The 19805-nt window shown below is 38.1% G+C and overlaps 1 protein-coding gene and 1 long non-coding RNA gene across 2 annotated transcripts; one reads left to right on the forward strand and one right to left on the reverse strand.

Moving 5' to 3' along the window:
• The first annotated feature begins 1102 nt into the window (after positions 1-1102).
• On the forward strand, positions 1103-11883 carry LOC108436775. The gene is made up of 3 exons (XR_001858549.2): positions 1103-1264; positions 4173-4293; positions 11833-11883. It is a non-coding gene; the product is annotated as an uncharacterized LOC108436775 (long non-coding RNA).
• Positions 11884-13006: 1123 nt separating this feature from the next.
• LOC108436769 lies at positions 13007-16441 on the reverse strand (the record flags this gene model as incomplete). The annotated part of the gene is made up of 3 exons (XM_017713458.2): positions 13007-13116; positions 14608-14883; positions 16120-16441. Coding segments are annotated over 3 exons (708 nt in total), but the record flags the coding sequence as incomplete, so codon positions are not given.
• Positions 16442-19805: the final 3364 nt, after the last annotated feature.

Below are 19805 nucleotides of genomic sequence, written 5' to 3' on the forward strand. Positions count from 1 at the left end.
TTCATTAAAAAACTGAAACCAAGTTTCCCTAAATGAATGGAGACTATAATAAAGGCAGAGTGTTGACATTAAATATTGAAAGTGTAGATATTATATGAAGCAGAACTGAAAGCCTAATGTATCAAATAAACCACTACCATATTTAGAAACTGACAGTGGAATCAACCAATTATGGTTAGGTTTACAATGTTTGGGACCGATTTCATAACAGATAAACATTTAGATCCCCTGAAAGTACTATAAACATTACAGACTGTGAATGTGTGCTGAAATCTAACCAGGTTTCAGTCAGTTGTTATGAATGTAAAACAGTGGCAGCAGCTCTATGTCAGGGATCTTTACTGAAAGTCACAGTAAAACTGATACATACCCAGCAAAATATATATTAACCCCTTCAAATCAGAGGCTTATTGCATACTAAGGCTTACTATTCAGTAACTTCAGGGACTTCAGTGAAACCTGGCAGTGCTATTCTTATATTATAGAAGTGTGTAATGAAACCACTGGAGGACCCTGGTCATTTAAGGGGCTAATGTCAGTTACAAGCTTCAAATACAAGGTAGAATGCCTTTTCAAGCTTCAAAGATCTGTGTTTAACCTAGAATAGCTAATAAATCACTACTGTCCAAAGAAAAACATGTATTTCCAAAATGTATCATGGCATTTTCTGGGCTCAAATGATGTAAAATCAACAAAAATGGAAATACAGCAGTGAAATTGCCATTAGTTTCGGGCTAATATGCAACTATAACAGCCTACTATATACCCAGATGGTTGCAGAAATCAGCCTTATCGTAGAAGTGTTTCGTTTTGACATTTATGGCTCAAACCGAAGGCCTGGCACATGTCATGGTTCACTACTAAATCAAGGTCACAATCTTCAGTATGAAGGTCCTTTTATGGTAAATCTACCAATACTCACTTCTGATGCGGTAACTTATTTATACAGACACCTACGCATCCCCTGCTATACATGCAAGCCTGACACACACCCGGCAAACAAACAATCAGCCAAAAGCATTTATTGCTCAAGGTCACGCCATTTACAGCAAGGCGCTGCAGCGTGTTCACACAGGCAGCATGTGATACAGCAGAAGATATGGTGGTTTTAGTAGGGACTCTGCAGCGTAGGTGTGTGAGCTCACGGTGTGAAGTGTTAAGATGGGCCGACTCGCCACCGCACTTGTATCTGTTTCAGCCTCAGAGATGGAGAGGCCTGTCCTGAGAACAGTGTCACTTCTTGTAACACAAAAGGCGACCCATGGTGAGTAAGCCCTATTTGTTCTGATTTGAACCACAAGCTTCGTCAATAAATCATGAGCTATCACATGTTTGTGTAGGCAGATAGGCTGAACAGTCTGAACTGCCATCAGATTGCTAATCATCTTGTTTGTTTGCTTGTTTGTTTTCAAATGAATCTTTTTTGTGGAGTATAGCCTTCATAAGATTGAGCTCTGAACTTACACAATTCAAGACAACGCTAGATCAAAGAAACTAAATTAAGATAGTGGTTGTGTTGATGTAAGATGTACCACATATTTGCATGAAGTACAGTATGTGATAAGCCACAGGACAAAGAATAAAAGACATCATTATGCGAAATTTCTGTTCTACTTATACATCCTCCTGCCTTAATGCCAGTGTCAGTCCTGCCAGGTAAGTATTACACTGGCCACCTTCAGGTCCATTCTGTTCCAGTTCATTGTAGTCGTTTCAACTGATCTTTCGTTTTTCTCACCTGATCTTTGCAAATGAGAATTGGGGCCGGTGGATTTGCTGGTCAGTCAGGCTGTCCCACTATTCCATCATGTCTGTTAAACCAGACTGGAAACACATTTGGACCTATGCACCCTAAAGTTGTCATCCCGGAAAGCTGGAATGTCAATGTTGGGTTCTGTTTGAACATGAAGGACATAATTTGTGGAAGAGTGGGCTAGGAACTATCTCAGGTGAATCCTTACCCAACAGTGTTTAGGACAAGGGGGTCCTCAACCCTTTAGACCCCACAACTGCCTCTATCAGCTGCTTTGCATTTCACAGTAATGTAAATTGAGGTGAATTCTGAAAGAAAACACAACAGTTACAGTGATATTTGATGCAAATTGCATTTAGATCATTAGATTTAAAAAAAAATGTATCCAAATATTCCAGTTGCTGATTTTGAAATTGTATACATGCCTTTTTTATGATGAATCCACCAACAAGAACAAGACTTTCATTCAAAAGCATTTTGATTATCAGACACAGAGACAGAGAAGTCAGCTTACCTAATCAGCTGCAGTGACAGGGGAGTAAGTTCAAGATGCACATCTTTTAACAGTCACGAGAGATGAACAAAAAAACTTAGATTTGGCTATTTTCCTTTGGGTAAATACGGGTTGTATCTTACTCCTGCTATTTATACTTAATATCTCTTACTTTAGCCTTCAGTTCTGTTCAGTTCAAAGAAATGTGGAGGCTTGTGAAATTGTTGCTGGAGAGAGTTCATGATATATGGGTATATACAGGAGGCTTTTGCAACATGATATGGTGATTTTATCGTTTTTATCACTAAGAAATAGCAATAAAGAGCCTCATTAGTTGTTGCAGTCACTCTGTTTCATATTCCTTTATTTCTGGGAATTCGACTTTTTAAGCGTATTTTCATTATTGCACTTAGAAAAGGTGTAGAAGATTTCTTTCAGTCCTGAACTCATTACTCTGTGTTGACTTCTATCCCTTGGACTCGCCTTTAAAATGAGCTCAACTTGTCATTGACATTTTTCTGTGGTTCTGTGATAAACTGCTTTGTTTAAAACAGTGATCAGTACACCGCTAAGTCACACAAAAATCTCTAGGTCTAAAGAGTTCATTTGCTTAAAAAATAAATATATAAAGAAACAAAATGATGCATGTGACTTATTTGTCTGACAAGCTTGCATTTTCCAGGGTACCTCATGGAAGGAGCAATGCCAGTGTGGCTGTTAGAAGCTAGTGTGGACATATTAGCATCAGAGTAGTTTTACACACTCCTATATTACACTGTACAAGGGAATGTTGAACTACACCTTTAATGAATAAGTTAACTGAAAACTTCTATACTGGTATAATTTCATAAATTCTACACTATCACTCTGTGTTCCGGCATGTTGATTAGCAACGAGAGTGACTACTTACACCTTTCGGTTAATGCAGAATAGCGGAGGTCAAAGTTTTCCAGTCTTACGTCTAGATTCCCCTGAATGTGCGCTTTAGCAGTTTTCTGTTTTAATGGACGTGACTCAACTCAGCTCCTTCTAAGCCCTTTGTGGTGTTAAAATAGGGGTGGTCATGAAGGAATATGCTAAAAATACCAATGCAGGGGGACTCCAGGAGCAGAACGGGGGAAATACTGACGTTAGCAGCTCAACATCCAGCATGTGTGTAAGCAGGCAGGAGAAAGCAGAAAGTCTTATACTTCCTATGAAGATGTGGTCTTTAGGTTTTCCCTGCCAGACTGTGGGTCTTTTCCCTATACATAATACATATGTAATGCTAGAAATGAAGTAGATAATAATATGGTAATATTTTTATAATATGGTAATCCACACCGTGGCATGCTTATTTAAATAATGTCATATTTAATTTAGGCAAGCGGCAATGTTATCAATCTCTGTTGTCCCCAGTTTGTGACGGCAGCTCACCTATACTACACTCTTAAAAACAGTGGTTCTTCAAAGTGGTTCTGTAGTAAATAATGGTTCCATATAGCACCAAAAAGGGTCTTGCTATTGTCATGATATCAACCTTGTAGCAGTAAAAGAACCCTTTTTGGTGCTATATAGAACCATTTTCAATAGGTTCCACATAGAACCATCTACAGTACATTATCTGAAGAACCGTTTCACCATGGAAAGAACAAACTAAGCATGCAAATGCTTCTTTAGTCCTATATAGGACTCCAGTCTTTATGAAAGAACCTTTGAAGAACCATCTTTGAAAGAGTGTGGATAACATTGATTTTTCTAACCATGTTGTATAAAACGATCAAACTCTTATTGAAGTCTGGATTAATATTACAAAAGCTAAAACAAGATAACTCAGTACACATACCTAGAGATTACCAACATAACATATAATTACTCTATGACGTTTTATGGGAGTTTTTCTTTAATTTTACTAATTTAACTGCATTTCCAATTTTTGTGTTTCAGTATTTACCTTCATCTTCATTCATTCTCCGTTTTCTCTGTGGACTGTGATTTACTGTGCCCTAACAGTGAAATCTAGAAAACGTGTCGCTTGCATGAATTTTATTTCCATTGTCTGCATCAGGTGAGTTTTGTGTAATCTTTGTAATTTTCTATTGATAATGCATTTTAAAGGTGGAAGCAGCTTTCCCTGCTATCTCTCTGAAATGAAAGAGACATAGGGGGTCAGATTCTTTATAAGAGATACAGCGCTCTGTTAGAATACAAATAGCAATATGTTGCAGCTTGTAAATCAGACCAACAGTCCTTGAAATGAGGGTGAACAGTTTTGACGGACAATTGTGATGTTTGTCAAAAAAGGACCAAACTGTACCAAACGGTGTTTACGTCTGTTTCACAAGCTATAGAATTCTCCACGATTTAACTTCATAAATCAGAAAATACCGCCAGTTTAAAATAACCGAGACCCTACAGCCCCCTCTGCTGGACATTTACTTGAAGGATTGTCTACTATCTCCATCTCAATGGTCCGACCTGAACAGGACACCTGATAATGAGACTTTTAGTTGGGACATTGTGCAAAATGTGAATAAAAATGGAATGCCATGATATGCAAATCATTTAAACCCTATATTTAATTGAAAATAGTACAAAGACAACATATTAAATGCCAGAAACACATTTTTAAAAAGTTCAGACAGGGCCATGTTTACCAGTGTGCTGCATCAACTCTTCTTATAACAACACTTTGTAGTTGTTTGGGAACTGAGGAGACCAATTGCTATAGTTTTGACAGTGAAATGTTCCTATTTTGCTTGATATGATACAGTGTGGGGTTTCCTTGTCATATTTTTCATTTATTAAAGCACCAAAAGCTTTTCAATAGTTGACAGGTCTAGACTCCAGGCGAGCTAGCTTAGCCTCTGGACTCTTTTCCTAAGAAGCCATGCTGTTGTAATACATGCAGAGTGTGGTTTGGCATTTTCTTACTGAGATAATCAAGGCCTTCCCTGAAAAAGACATAGTCTGGATGGCAGCATATGTTGCCAAAACCTGAATATATTGTTCAGCATTACCCGTGCCAAGTGTGCTAATGCACCTCAATACTATCATGGATGCTGGCTTTTGAACTGTGTGCTGAAAACAAGCTGGATAGTCCCTCTCCTCTTTAGCCAAGAGTGCGCGCCATCCATGATTTCCTAAAACAAAAATATTTGGTTTGTCGAACCACAGGACACTTTTCCACTTCACCTGAGTCTTAAATAAGCTTGGGCACGGAGAAGGCGCTGGCATTTCTGGTTCCCGTTTATGTACAGTTTCTTCTGCATGGTAGAGTTTTAACTTGCGTTTGTTTCTTGAGCCCATGCAGTTATTTCCACTCCAGAATTGTATCTGGACCTGAGGGCCCAAAGATCATGGCTAGCCGATATTAGTTTTTGGCCTTCTCCCTGCATTCAGAGATTTATCCAGATTCTTCAAATCTTTTAGTATTATGTACCATAGATACAATAGCACAGAACTTGGGGATTTTTATGTTGAGAAACATTATTCTTCTGAAAGAAATGTTTTTTTTTGTATACCCAATCGTGTTACTGACTTTTTGCAGATCAACCTACGAGATGTTCCACCAGGTTTTTTTAGCATTACACAGCTCGACCAATCTTTTGTTGCCCCTGTTTCTACTTTGAAATTCATTGCTTCAGCATGGGCATACATTTTTCAAAACACAATACCTTGGCTCAGTTTCAGTATTTGATATGTTGTCTTTATACTAATGCCAATTAAATATAGGGTGTAATTGATTTGCACACCATTGCATTCTGTTTTTATTTACATTTTGCGCAGCTTCACAACTTTTTTGAAACGGGGTTGTATATAAAATGAGGATCTACACAACTCCATGTTCATGCTTCTTAATATAATGCCAGCATATTACTAATTTTGTTCCTTTTGCCCATTTGCTATTTTGGTGGTCAGAAATGAAAGTGATGTGGGTGAAGTGGTGCTTGCAAAGAGCCAGTCGCGCTTGCACTGCCGCCTCCTCAGACCTATTACTGTAAATGCACAGTATTTTCCAAAAACAATCATAAAGATGGGTCTGTTTACTTACAGCGCAAGTCTGTGGACAAGAAGACTACTATTTCTAGCACCTCAGTTATATATAAATAGGTAACCTCCCCCAGTTACTGATTAAATACACCTTATTTCATTATTACAAGGGGGGACAATATAAACAAAGGAAAAAAGTAGTCGTGGCTACTAAATTTAAATCAAACACGCACTGAACATTATAAGTACCGGAATAATGGAATGTCTAGCTATAAAAGTCTAATTGGCTGAGCTGCATTAGAAGTCATTGTAAAATACTGTTCATTTAAACTGCAGGAACAATAAGGGCGATACAGGTGGGAAATGTCATCATCTGGCACAGAGGATGGTCTTTACCATCAGGAAATCTGTCTGTGAAATGATTTCCCCAAAACATACAGCAGTTGCCTAAAGTACAGCCAATATAAAGTGATGCTGAGGTTCTCTTAATTGAATAGATATGAACTGACACACTCTTGGCAAGCCAAGTAGCCATTCACGCCCATGGAACCACATGCCTGCACACACATGACCCACACATCAGCTGAGCTCTGTATTAAAGGAGCAATATGTTATACACCAATCAGGCACAACGTTATGACCACCTTCTTGTTTCTATACTCATTGTCCATTTTATCAGCTCCACTTACTGTATAGCTGCACTTTGTAGTTCTACAGTTACAGGCTGTAGTCCATCTGTTTCTCTGATACTCTGTTAGCCCCCTTTTACCCTGTTCTTCAGTGGTCAGGACCCCCATAGACCCTCACAGAGCAGGTACTATTTGGGTGGTGGGTCATTCTCAGCACTGCAGTGACATTGATGTGATGGTGGTGTGTTAGTGTGTGTTACGCTGGTCTGAGTGGATCAGACACAGCAGTGCTGCTGGAGTGTTTAAACACCTCAGTGTCACTGCTGGACTGAGAATAGTCCTCCAACCAAAAATATCCAGCCAACAGCGTCCTGTGGGCAGCGTCCTCTGACCACTGATGAAGGACTAGAGGATGACCAACACAAACTGTGCAGCAGCAGATGAGCTGTCGTCTCTGACTTTATATCTACAAGGTGGACTGACAAGGTAGGATTGTCTAATAGAGTGGACAGTGAGTGGACAAACTGTTTAAAAACTCCAGCAGCACTGCTGTGTCTGATCCACTCGCACCAGCACCAGAGCAGCATGTTTGTGTTTTGGGCTGTGATACCACCCACTGCCCATTTCCCCATATCATTAAGACACCCTTGCCAGATATGAAATAAATTGTAAGGAAAGCAAAGCATGCTGTAGCCATAGAACCAAGCAAACTAACTGGATTCTGACCTTAAAAGCTCCATAACCAGAGATGTAGTGAAACACAAGTAAACAACACTTTGAAAAATAGAGACAACATAGAGCTCAGATTGACTTTAAGATAGTTGGCTAATTTTTCCATGAAAAGATAAACAATGAGCTTCAGCTATAAGTGACTAACCATAAATCATTTTTGGTGGCTTCTAGTAGGGATGGGCATTTTAAGTATTTTTGACGTTCACATACTCGTATTTATGTCCATTCATTCATCCATCTGTGCAGCTGGCTTACCAAGGCAGACAAGGCTGAAGTAAGCTTCCTATTGGCCAGTTTGAACTTCTAGTCTGAACTTTCCTGCTCCACCTTAAAGGCACATTCTGGTGCCTTTCACCACTGCACCATTTAAAGTAGAACAGGAAAATTCAAAGTAGTGGGCATTTCTGAAGCAGTGGGCTTTTGTTTTCGGGACAATTGGCTTAGATTTGGTTACCATGTGGCCAGCCATGCATCTAGCTAACACTGACAGGTATAAAAATCTACATGAGCTAGTTTATAATCAGCAAACAATAAAGAACATTGCAAACACAAACATCAGCTGTTAAACTTACAGTGTTTGACTCAGCGTCTCTTGCCATTGTCAAAGTTAATGCTCCATTCAGCTTGTTCAGTGTCAGGTTCAGGGACCTCAACCTGGCAACCTGTGTGAGCTTCAAGTTTAGAGTGGAGGGGCGGGGGCAAACAACTCTCCCCAATATTTTGAAAGTACCCACTTTGAAACACATTGCTCCTTTAATGCCCCATGTTATGGGGCATTAACAGAACCTACTGTTCTGCTGGTGAAGTCTTTGGAAACATGTTTCATGACAATTATAGCCTACTTAACAACTACAGTGCAAACATTTGTTTATTTACTTATTTATTTTCAGATTTTCTTTCTTGTTTAAAATGTAATTGTTATTCTTTTTGATTTCATTTATCTTTTAAGGTTTATTTGGCTTTGTGACATTTACTTATTAGAGACTTTTTACTGGATTTACTTCTTTGTATTTATTTATGGATTTATTATTATTATTATTATTATTATTATTATTATGCTATTTTAGGGCCCGAGAAGCATTTTGAGCTGTTCTAGTTGTGAAGTATTAATACAAATAAAATGATAAAAAATAAGCTATTGTTATTATAACTGTAATTATTGTCATTAGACATGAGGTCAGCTATCTCTGACCCTGAATAAGGAGACTTTTACTTTAAAAAATAAATAAAGATGCATGGTTTCATTCACACTACATTTGTAATGACTATGTACCATTGCTGTGAGGTTTTTATGGAAGTGCTACTAAACAATATATTGGCAAAAATGTGTCCAAAATATAAGTTAGACCTGTTTATTGTTAAACATTGAGTGAGGCCTGTTTATTTCTCTGTTGGTTTCATTTCAGACAGTAGAGCCTCTGGCCTCCCTGCTCACACTTCATTATGTGTTTTGTGTTTTGGACTAATGTTTCGTGTCTCCCCCTGTAGGAAGGTCAGTGCACTGCACAAAAGTGTTCTTCTACCAGTGGCTTGCAGTTATATATTTCCACCAGAGAGGTCTCTAAATCCTCAGCCTTAAATAGTGCAGCTTATATAATGGGAACGTGCTGAATAAACATATGTGGTTTCCAAAACAGAAAGAAACAAACACAACAAGCACAAGAAAGAGAGTGTATTATCCAGATTTCCACCTGTAAAAGTGAAGAAGATCCTGAGATATCAAGACAGAGTCGAGCTGTTGGGAAGGAATCTTAAACGCTAAACTACCTGCAGTTATTAAATGTCAAATCCAGTCAAATTGTATTTATTTAGAGCTGTTTACAAAAAGTGTTGTCACAAAGCAGCTATACAGAAAGTCTGGGTCCAAACCCCAGTGAGTATCACCAAGGGCAACAGTGGCATGATGAAACTCGCTAAGAGCAAGAGGAGGAAACCTTGAGAAGAGCCAAGCTCAAAAGGGGAACCCATCCTCCTCTGGTCGACAAAGAACAGGAAAATGACAACACAAACAAAAAAATAAGAACAGAGAATAAGATTTACAATTAAAATGCAACATTGAGAACAAAGAAAAAGAAACCGCCTGTCACTGAGTAGTATTTAAATTAACCATAACAGATGTCCTTTGTTAGAGGCCTTTAAGAGTAACGGTCAGAAATAGATCTGTGAGAACCAGTCACTGTTACTGGTAGGAGCACTTCACAGTGAAAATGCAGGAACATTCAAAACATTCAGAACAAAAGTGAATGGTCTACCACAGATGTGAGTGTTTAACTTCAAACTAAAAGTGAAGTACAAAGCCTGAGTAGAGGAAAAACTAATAAACATATATTTCCAGTGATCCACAACTTAATGTCAGGGTCTTTATTTTTTGTGGAAACTAGTGGAGCTTTCACTGATATATGCAGTGATCGCCACTGACTGCTCTCAATCTGTTTACGGTCAGATCCTCTAACAGCTGTTGAACAAATATTCTTTATTAACATGACTTTAGATGTCAGATGTCATGTTTCAGATTTCCTCTCCTGAAAATGATCCATGACAGACAAAAGAAATAATGTTTATTTGTTCAGACATACAGCATAAATAATATAAATCATGAACTGTTTAATTTTTTTGTGTGTATGTAGCAGTGCTGTACAATAATGAAGCAAATGTAATTCGTTACTGTACTTAAGTATTTTTTTCATGTATCTGTACTGAAGACTTTTTACTGTCACTCCACTACATTTCAAAGTCAGATATCTTCTTTTTTCCTCCACTACATTCTGAGAAATCTGTCGTTCCTTTTGGTTTCTATGTGTATAAAAACATAACATGTAAAAATGAAAGAAGCGTAAAGCCAGAGCACCAATCAGGGCCCAGCGGTCACTTTGTTTAGAGCTGGTTTTGACCTGTTGGTCATACCGACCCAGTGCAGCACGTGGTTCAACGTCAGCACAGCAGCGTAAAACTTTGGGAGAGTCTGTTCAACATAAATGATGAACTAACCTAACTTTGTGTAAATAGAGCACAATATAGAAATATGTCCACATATGCAGTCGAGACTGACGCGGCTTTTTTCTGAATTTCTACAAACACCATTTCATTTTATAGTAAATTAGTTTGGGCTGGTTTATGTTTATGAACAGAGGCCTACAGATCAACATAGTAAAGGAGCTCATCTGTGATCCTGAGTTTAAAGCCAGTTTTTATTCATTCATTCATCACTCATTATTCATATCACTCCCAAAGTTCTGCTGCTAGTTTTTAAGGCTGTAAATGACCTAGAACCTGCTTACATCACAGAGTGTCTGTGTGTTTATATTCCAGCATGTGATCTTAGATCTGCAGACACTGACTTTCTGCAAATACATTCCATAAAATACAAAGTTGGAGAGGCATCTTTCTGTTATTCTGCTTCTAAACTGTGGAGCTCAGTTCCACCACTTATTAGACAGTCAAGCTCAGTGCTCACTTTTAAGAAGACATCTAAAAACATCTCTTTAACTTGGCATTTTCTGTGTCATTTTATTATGTGATTTAAACTATTCAGAATTTGTTTTACTGTTAAGCTTTATTATTTGTCTGCAAAGCACTTTGAATTGCCACTGGCATGAAAAGTGTTATATGAATAGGAAATACTTTTACTGTATAAAAGAATGAGGTGAGGCAAAGGGCTCAGTGAATGAAATGTTTCAGAAGCCCAAACCTACGACTCTCAGCTCAGCACAAAACCATAATCCACACTTTTATGGCTTAACTGAGCACAACAAGGAGAATAGCTACAAATATAAATTGTTCAGCTGTAATTATCAGAAATCTCAAACTCACAGAATAATCATAACAAAATGATCATTGTGTGAAGAAGATTCCACCGCAGATCTTAAAGCAATCATAAGTAAAATAATAACATTAATAATAAAATAGTAATAAAGACAACATGGAATACATTCATTGGCAACTTTGACTAACAGCTATGTAGTACTATGGACTATATCGCTGTTGTCAGAATGAAACCTCGTATGTCTAAAATGGAAAAGGAAAAAAGCTACTTTACTTTTAACGTGGAACCAGACTTTTTCCAAGTCATTGTGGGCTGTTTCTTTTGGTTTATCCTTCATGAAAGGGGGAGGGGGCAAATTTTTTATTAATACCCCTGATTTCAGACAAAACAGTTGATGAGCAGGTGTCCACAAACATTTGGACATATAATGGATCTGCACACTCCTTCTAAAGGAAAGAGTCACTTAATTCACCCTATCATTTAATTACAGTTGTATGGCATTCCCTCTCCCTGCCTTTTTTCCAAGTCTGGCCGGACACTGAAGGAGGACTGACTGTTGAGCCCTCCTGCTACCCACTTAAGACCAGCTGCCCACGCCCCAGCTACCAACACCTGCCTTGGACTAGCTGCCCACCCTACGCTGATGTTCTCATAGACTCCTAGCTATTACTACTACTAATATTACTGCTATTAATATTAGTAGTATAATCACTTGTAGGTAGTTTGACCGGAGGAGGATGGGCCCCCCCTGGTGAGCCTGGTTCCTCCCAAGGTTTCTTCCTCAGTTCTTAGGGAGTTTTTCCTTGCCACTGTTGCCCCTGGCTTGCCCGCTGGGGGGTTTTACATTCTTGTTAAAACTCTGTCTTTTCTGGAATTCTGTGAAGCTGCTTTACAACATCCGTAGTAAAAAGCGCAACACAAATAAATTTGATTTGATTTGATTCCATGCTGATGATATAAACACTTATTTTTCTATTTCTTTCTCTTATCTGTGTTTTGTTTCTTCTTACTTTGCTTCCAGCTGTATAAACACAAACATACATACTTTTGTCCACAGAGCAGATGTGCAGTAATGGGTGTGGCTTCACTTTGACTTTTTAGCACATTTGCAATATGGTTTCCTCAAACTGTGTCTGTCTGAGTGCGTGGACGTGCTTCAGAAGAGCTGCAGATGGAGTTCACACGCAGTTCCACTTCTTCGTATACGTCAGACTGAATAGATATGTTTATGAGTCACATGCAAATCTTACAAAATAAACTGGTTAATTAAAACGAATCTTTGAAAAGGAAATGATGTGTTTACCTGTGGGTTTCTTTCTTCTGTTGGTGTTTTTGATGTGCAGCAAATCCTTCTAAACATAAATCAACAGATATAATTAACAACAATAGCAAGTAAAGGGGGGTGAATATAGAGAATGATGATGACTTCTGCTGCATCAGATCTAGAAGTGTTAATAGGGCCTATTGAACAGAATATATGCAACACATTTACAGCCTGTTAAGACCTTCATGATTATGGTCACACTGGTGTGCACACTGCATAACCAGTCTTCTATATCAGTGGTCACATTCTTTTCTGACCTAAAGTTGGCAATTATGTTCCACAGCAAAGTTAAGATTTCCTGAATGACAATACATCACATAATCTCTCCTCCAAACGTGTCCTACCTAAACTGTCCATGATTCTTGTGTAAGATGGAGAGGCAGGTCACAAGCTTAATGATGGCCCAGCTGGTGTAAACACCCAGAAGAACAGAAGACCATTTAACAGTGTCTGGAAGAAGCAAATATAACAGCAGATAAAATAGCATCATATTATTAGATCATACCTTCAGCATCGGGCTGTAGCATTAGGAAAGAGTGAAGGGCTAAAGGAAGGATAACGTTAGATGTCTGTCTGTGTCTCTTTACAACATTTTCACAAAGCAACCTTACTGAAACCCACATCTAAAAACCTAATGAACAAGCTGAGAGCAGCAAGGAAGAAAGCATAAGGGTGAAATCTTGAAAGGAATACTGAAGGAAAAGCCCTTATTCTTCTCCTATATTCTATAATAGAGTTGTAAAGTGAAGAGAAATATGTATACAGTCATACAATCTTCATGGACAAACACTGGCAGTAGAATGAGTTGACTTTCATTGTGGCACCATCATAGGATGCCACCTTTCCAACAAGTTAGTCAAATTTCTGCCCTGCTAGAGCTGCACTGGTCAAGTGTTGTTAGTGTGAAGTGGAAATGTCAATCACACAAGATCACGGAATGGGGAGAGAGAATGAGATCTGGCCAGCACCAAAGGCAGAGATTTCAGTTAAATGGAAATACGTGAACAGAGAAGATGCAAATGATACGTAACAGAGGACATATTGGTAAACCACAGTTGACAGTAAACTGAAGGTAGAGAGGGAAGTTTAACCCTAGAGCCGCCCTGTTCATGTGTCACTGTTTTAAACGGAAATGTCAATCACACAAAATACAGAATGGGACCACAGAATTCTGCAGCATGCAATGCACAAAAAACCTGTCCTCCATTGCTACACTCTACTGATTCCAGACTTTCTCTGGAAGCAGTTTTAACATAAAACGGAGTGTCAGAAGCTTCGTGGATTGGATTCCCAAAGTTGAAAAACTCCACATAGCCAGACACGGGCTGGAGTGTAAGGCATACCACCATTAGATTCTGGAGCAGTGAAAACATTCTCTAGACACGTGAGGGTCAGAGAACTTCGGAGTGAGGGAGATCTGGCCAGCATCAAAGGCAGAAGAACAGTTACATGAAATAAAGTGAACAAAGAAGAGGCTAATGGTATGTAACACAGGGCACATTGGCAAAGCACAGCTGACAGAAAACTGAAGGCAAAGAGGGAAGCTTAAGGAAGCAAGACAGGTGAGAGGAGAACTTAGTGTAGTGGGTAACACCTCAGCCTTCTACGCTGTAGGCTGGAGTTTAACCCCCCACCTGGGCAATACTCCTACACTATACCAATAAGAGTCCTTAGGCAATACTCCTAACACTACCTTTGCCTTCCTGTGTATGATCAAATTGTAAGTTGCTCTGGATAAGCCATGAATGTAAATGCATGAAACCAATATACTGATGAGTGATGAAAGATCTTATGGCATGATGTTAACAAAACTTGCCACAGCTTCCAGCCCACTAGACCCTTTATACTCACGGCGTGGTCTGAAAAGGCACACAGACCAACCTCAAATCTCCTGTACATTTCTGTTATCAGTGCTTGTCATGTATGTGGAGAACTGCCTACCTTTGGCTGTAAACATGGTCACTCGTGTCTCTGACCACTTGGAGTGGCTGTCAGTGGCCACACAGCTCAAATTTTTGTGAGAGGCATTTTGAGGCAGCTGTAATCGGCTCGTCACTGTGAAAACTCCTCTAGCATCTCTGGATGAGTGTGTCTCAGGTAAAGAGGAGTTCCATGGAGTTTCCCAGTGGATGGAAGCTGCTGGAAAACTCTGAACTTCACAGACAGCAAAAGTGTGGCCACCTTTAGCTTCCAGCCAGCCAGTCATCTTTGGTCCAGCTAATAGCAGAAAAAGAGACATTAAAAAAAGAGAGACATAGAAGCTTCTGGTAAACTCTGAACTTTACCACTGGCAAAAATATGGCCAAGTTGCCCCTCCACTCATATCTGCCTGGCTAGAAAAGAAGGATGGCCATATTTTTTTTATAATTTGTGGATGGCCATATTTTTTATAAAAAATGTTAGATAAAAATATGGCCATATTTTTTTATAATTTGTCCAAATGACAAATTATGTTAATTTACCACAGTTGCATAAAAAATAACTATACCACTACATTACTCATTTTTGCTCAAATCAAATCCATCAAATCCCTACACAGACTGAGGCTTTACTGATCAGGGGAAAATAGATCAAGTAAATAGAAGCTGCAACAGAATAAAATATAACACACACCTTTACACACCTATACAACAGTGTTCACAAAATACAGAAAATAACGGGGAAGAGAATCTTCAAACACTTGCAAGTGCTTTCACCAAAAGAAATGTGGAAATTTCAGAAATTCAGAATAAAGTGAACATTGTTTTTACTCTTTAAAAAAAAGTGCCATGAAGCATTTAAGACCAGTGGCACAGGAAAAAAAATAGATTGATTTAAAAAAAAAAATTTTTTTTTTAAATGATATGTGTGAAGAACATTTTAAATGTTCCACGTGATATAAAGGTTCTTTACTAATGTAAAGGTTTTCTCCAAACCCTTCGGTTCTTTCCAAAGGTTCTTCATACTCTCATATCTCGTTTACAAAAACTATCTAAAGAGTCAATTGAGAGGTTCATTAATAAACCCTGAATGGTTCTTCTGTGGTATCACACCAAGAACATTTTCTGCCTCCTTTATTTTTTTAGAGTCAATTGAGTCCATTTCTGTCATTTAAAACAAATTAAGCCATTTAGTAAATCAAAATGACAAGAAAGAATGTTTGACATCCCAAAATGAACAGCTAGCATCTAATAATTATTGGTTAGTAACTGATCATTGTGTCAAATTGTGTTTATTCAGAATTGTTTCATAGCCATCTGTATAATAAAAACAGCTCATTTTCACTCCTACTATTAATTGCTCATTTGTTTAATTTTTTAATCATTGCCGTTTATTAAAGCCAAGTACTAATGCAGGCTTAATACATCGTCCCATGTGTCTTAATTTGGAGAATAGTATTACTCTACAAGACGTGTCCTCAGAAAAGCCACCTGTAGTTTAACTGTATAAACTATAAAATGACATTGTACTTACCCCATGCAGACACATGAATTGTTTCCACGTAGCCCCCCGTACGGTAGGACACATCACAGGTGTAATTTCCTTCATCTTTAATGGAAAAATGAGGGATGATCAGGCTGTAGTCTCCACCTGCACTAATGATAATCTTTCCATCTTCACAGGTGTCGAAATCTGTGTCATTTACAGCCACAGCAATACTGCAGTTCTTCTCTTTTAAGCTGATTTTCCAGATGACATAAATCATCTCACTCCATATTATCTTTCTGCTGGTGCAGAGTAAAGTGACCCTGCTGTCCACTTCAAAGCTCTCATTCCTGGAACCTGTAAAATGTGTTCAACATAATTTAATTACATTACTTGTCTGTAAACGCTGTATTTTAAAAAAACATTATCATTATTTTGAAGATATACTGAAATGTAATTGAATTTTAAGAGAATTTGAATTGAATTTACAGGTCCCTAAGTGATATATATATATATATATATATATATATATATATATATATATATATATATATATATATATATATATATATATATATATATATATATATATACTATTTGTCTCAGCAGTAAATATATATTTTTCCTGTAAGTCCCCACGTATCAATATCATAAATACAAACTAACGATCAATGCAGTAAAAAGTAACAGTTAACAAGAAAACTTGTGAGCTGGTTAGAGGAACAGGTTATGTTCCCAACCACTCCATGTCCCCAGCCGTTGTACGGATTCCTTTAAATTTACCACCAGCGCATCTGATTTAAATTAATAAAGCACTGATCAACCAGAGCAGGTAACGGATAATAACTGCAATTAAACTGTAGCTGTCTGGGAAATGTTTAAGCAGACATATGAACATACATTAAAGCACTATTTATTGTATTAAAGTTATTAGTATTTATCTAATGTTCTGAAGAAAAAAAAACCCTTACTGCCCAATTGTACACACTTCCACAAACAAACTTAAACATTATACATTAACATTAGCTAAACATTAATCCTGCATTAATTATAGTGGTAGTTCTATTTTTATTTACCTTCATGCTTTTCTTGTGTAGGATCAGTGCTGTGTGGTGTTTTGTCAGAATCCAAAGAAGTTCTGTCACCGTGTCCTGAGAGTTAACAGTCCATAGAGGGTTAGTAACAGGTTAAAATACATGCAACATCATTTGTTTCATATCTAGTAGGTTACATTGTGTAAATGTTAGTCAGAGGAAACAGGAATCATTAGACTGTGTCTTTGAGCTCAGGGTGGCTTTGTTAGTCGGCCAACTCAAGCCCAGAGAAACTATTCATTCTGTAGAGCAACTGAAAGCTGAGATGCTAAAACAGAAAAAAAAAACACTTGCAACTGACAGAATATGAAAAGATAAATAAATGAGGTAAAATAAGAGAAAAAGATGAACAAACCTGATGTGAGATGTCTTGCAAGACAGACAGCCAGAACTAACACGGCTCTCAACATCCACTTGTTCTCCATGGCTCTAATGGCTTCTCTTGCTTTTCCTCAAATTTCTAGTCCTTTTTTTGGTCTAAGCTCAGCTTCTCTCCTCTAAGCTTCTGAAGTCGCTGTGATGGCGCTGTCAGAAGAGTCACGTAGTTCTTTTGCTCTGGTTCTTGTCTCCTGTTCTAGAGCCTCAGAAGATCTCAGCAAGGCCTAAACACAGAAGCCAAAGCTGTTTTAAACTTCACGGCGTGGCTGCGTCTCTCGGTCTCTGTCCTTCTGAGTCTGGCTTGTTTGTTCTTTGAGCTTTCGCCACCTTCAGCACTGTGACGTGTCGTGTGATACACCCCTCCATTTCTTTATTGCGTTTCTCATACAGCTCCTGTCTATGGCAATGTCAACTTCCTGGACACTAAACCACGACTGTCACATGAACATTTTCCCACTATCGGTCGAACTGTTCAAAAGAGGTAAGGGCTGGAAATTAATATATTGTTTATATATTAATTTGTGGCAGCGATGTGTCCAGAATATGGTGAGTGGTATTTATGAATAAATGATTCATCTTGCTCAAATATTTTTTAAAAAAACAAGGTAGATATGCAGGTCATTCCCCACTCTGATCTATTAGGAACAGGTCATACAGACCTGCTAAATTTCATTTGGGATCAATAAAGTATCTATCTGTCTATCTAGAGAAGAAAGCATCAACACATGCTTCTAGGTTAAAGCACTGAAGACTGCAGAAGAATTCCATATTGTGCCTGCTGTTGGCTTGTGGGAAGCTTGTCCATAATATAGTATTGTACGACACATTATGGGGCAGAATTACAAACGGTTTCTTCTACACATCTTACTTTTGCATTAGTGGTATGTAGCCAGATGTAAAGACACATACACTAACCTTTTTTTGTCTATACACTGACTACTAAAAGACTTTTTTAGTGTATTCACTTATTCCATCATATCACAAACTGCCTCACAAATCAGGGAGAAGATATACATCACACATGACGTTTACAGAGGATGATGAGATCAATTTCCTCATTGATAAACAATATGGATATGCCCCCATTTCAATGGATGCCACTATGGGACACCACTGTTTAAGTCTATGTAGGCCACTAGCAATTGCAAAAGACAGACTGTGGGATCAAAACAAGGCCAAATATTTGGAGAGCTGTCTCTGATCACTGATGTCAGGATAAAAGTGGTTTGTACACAGTTCAGGTACAATCATTTAGTTTGCTATTTTTTTAAATTATTTAAAATTGCATGAAAGAGAAAGGGAACTACAAAGAAGATGTTTCTATGCGCTCATGGCTCTCACTGTCAAAGCAGTGCAAAACTACACTAGAGTTAGACAGTAATCTGTATGCATGACAAATAAATAACTGGGTTTCATGTGTAAACACTTAACTGACTGTGTGTGTTGGGCTGACATTTGTTAAAAGCACATACAAACACATTTGGCTGTGCAATCCCAGCATTCCTAGACCTACTTATTACTGTCAGCTTGCTATGCCGGAACGCATTACTGACGCAGGGCCTTGGGGGCTTCAGAAGACTTGGGGTGGTTCACACATTTGGGACAGTCCCCTGCAGAAATAAATAAATAAATAAATAAATATATATATATATATATATATATATATATATATATATATATATATATATATATATATATATATATATATATATATATATATATATATATATATATTAACATAAATAACAGCTAAGAAATGTGAGATGTTTTCTGTTTTCAACTATTATTGACTGGTGGGATTTTGTTGCTGCTACTCAATTGGATTGTTTTAGGCAGTGTGTGCTAGTAGTGTTAGTGTTTAGTAGGGGCGTCACTTGGCTCGGACTTCCGGGCTGTAGCATCAAATATTTTTAAACCTCCTCCTCACCACATCACTCTCATCATCCAGGGATCAATTTAATGGTGCATTCACCCAGACTAGAGCTATTCAAACACAGCTTTAGACCGTAATGTTACGAGAGAGAGAGAGCCAGAGAGACACAGTGCACACTGAGAGAGAGAGATAGCCACAGCCAGCGCATGAAATTTCTGTTAAAATGATAAATCAACTACATAAAAACAGCATCACTAACAAAAAAAAAAAAAAAAAACAAGCCCAACCTGAGCTTAATGTTGTACGGGAAAAATGTTCACCAGATTTTTCATCAGCCTTGTTGTGCTTGGGCCAAGTAGCAGACCTCAAACAAAGTTTATCAGGACACT

The sequence above is a fragment of the Pygocentrus nattereri genome, chromosome 6 (assembly GCF_015220715.1).
Source record: "Pygocentrus nattereri isolate fPygNat1 chromosome 6, fPygNat1.pri, whole genome shotgun sequence".
In the NCBI taxonomy this organism is placed as follows: domain Eukaryota; kingdom Metazoa; phylum Chordata; class Actinopteri; order Characiformes; family Serrasalmidae; genus Pygocentrus; species Pygocentrus nattereri.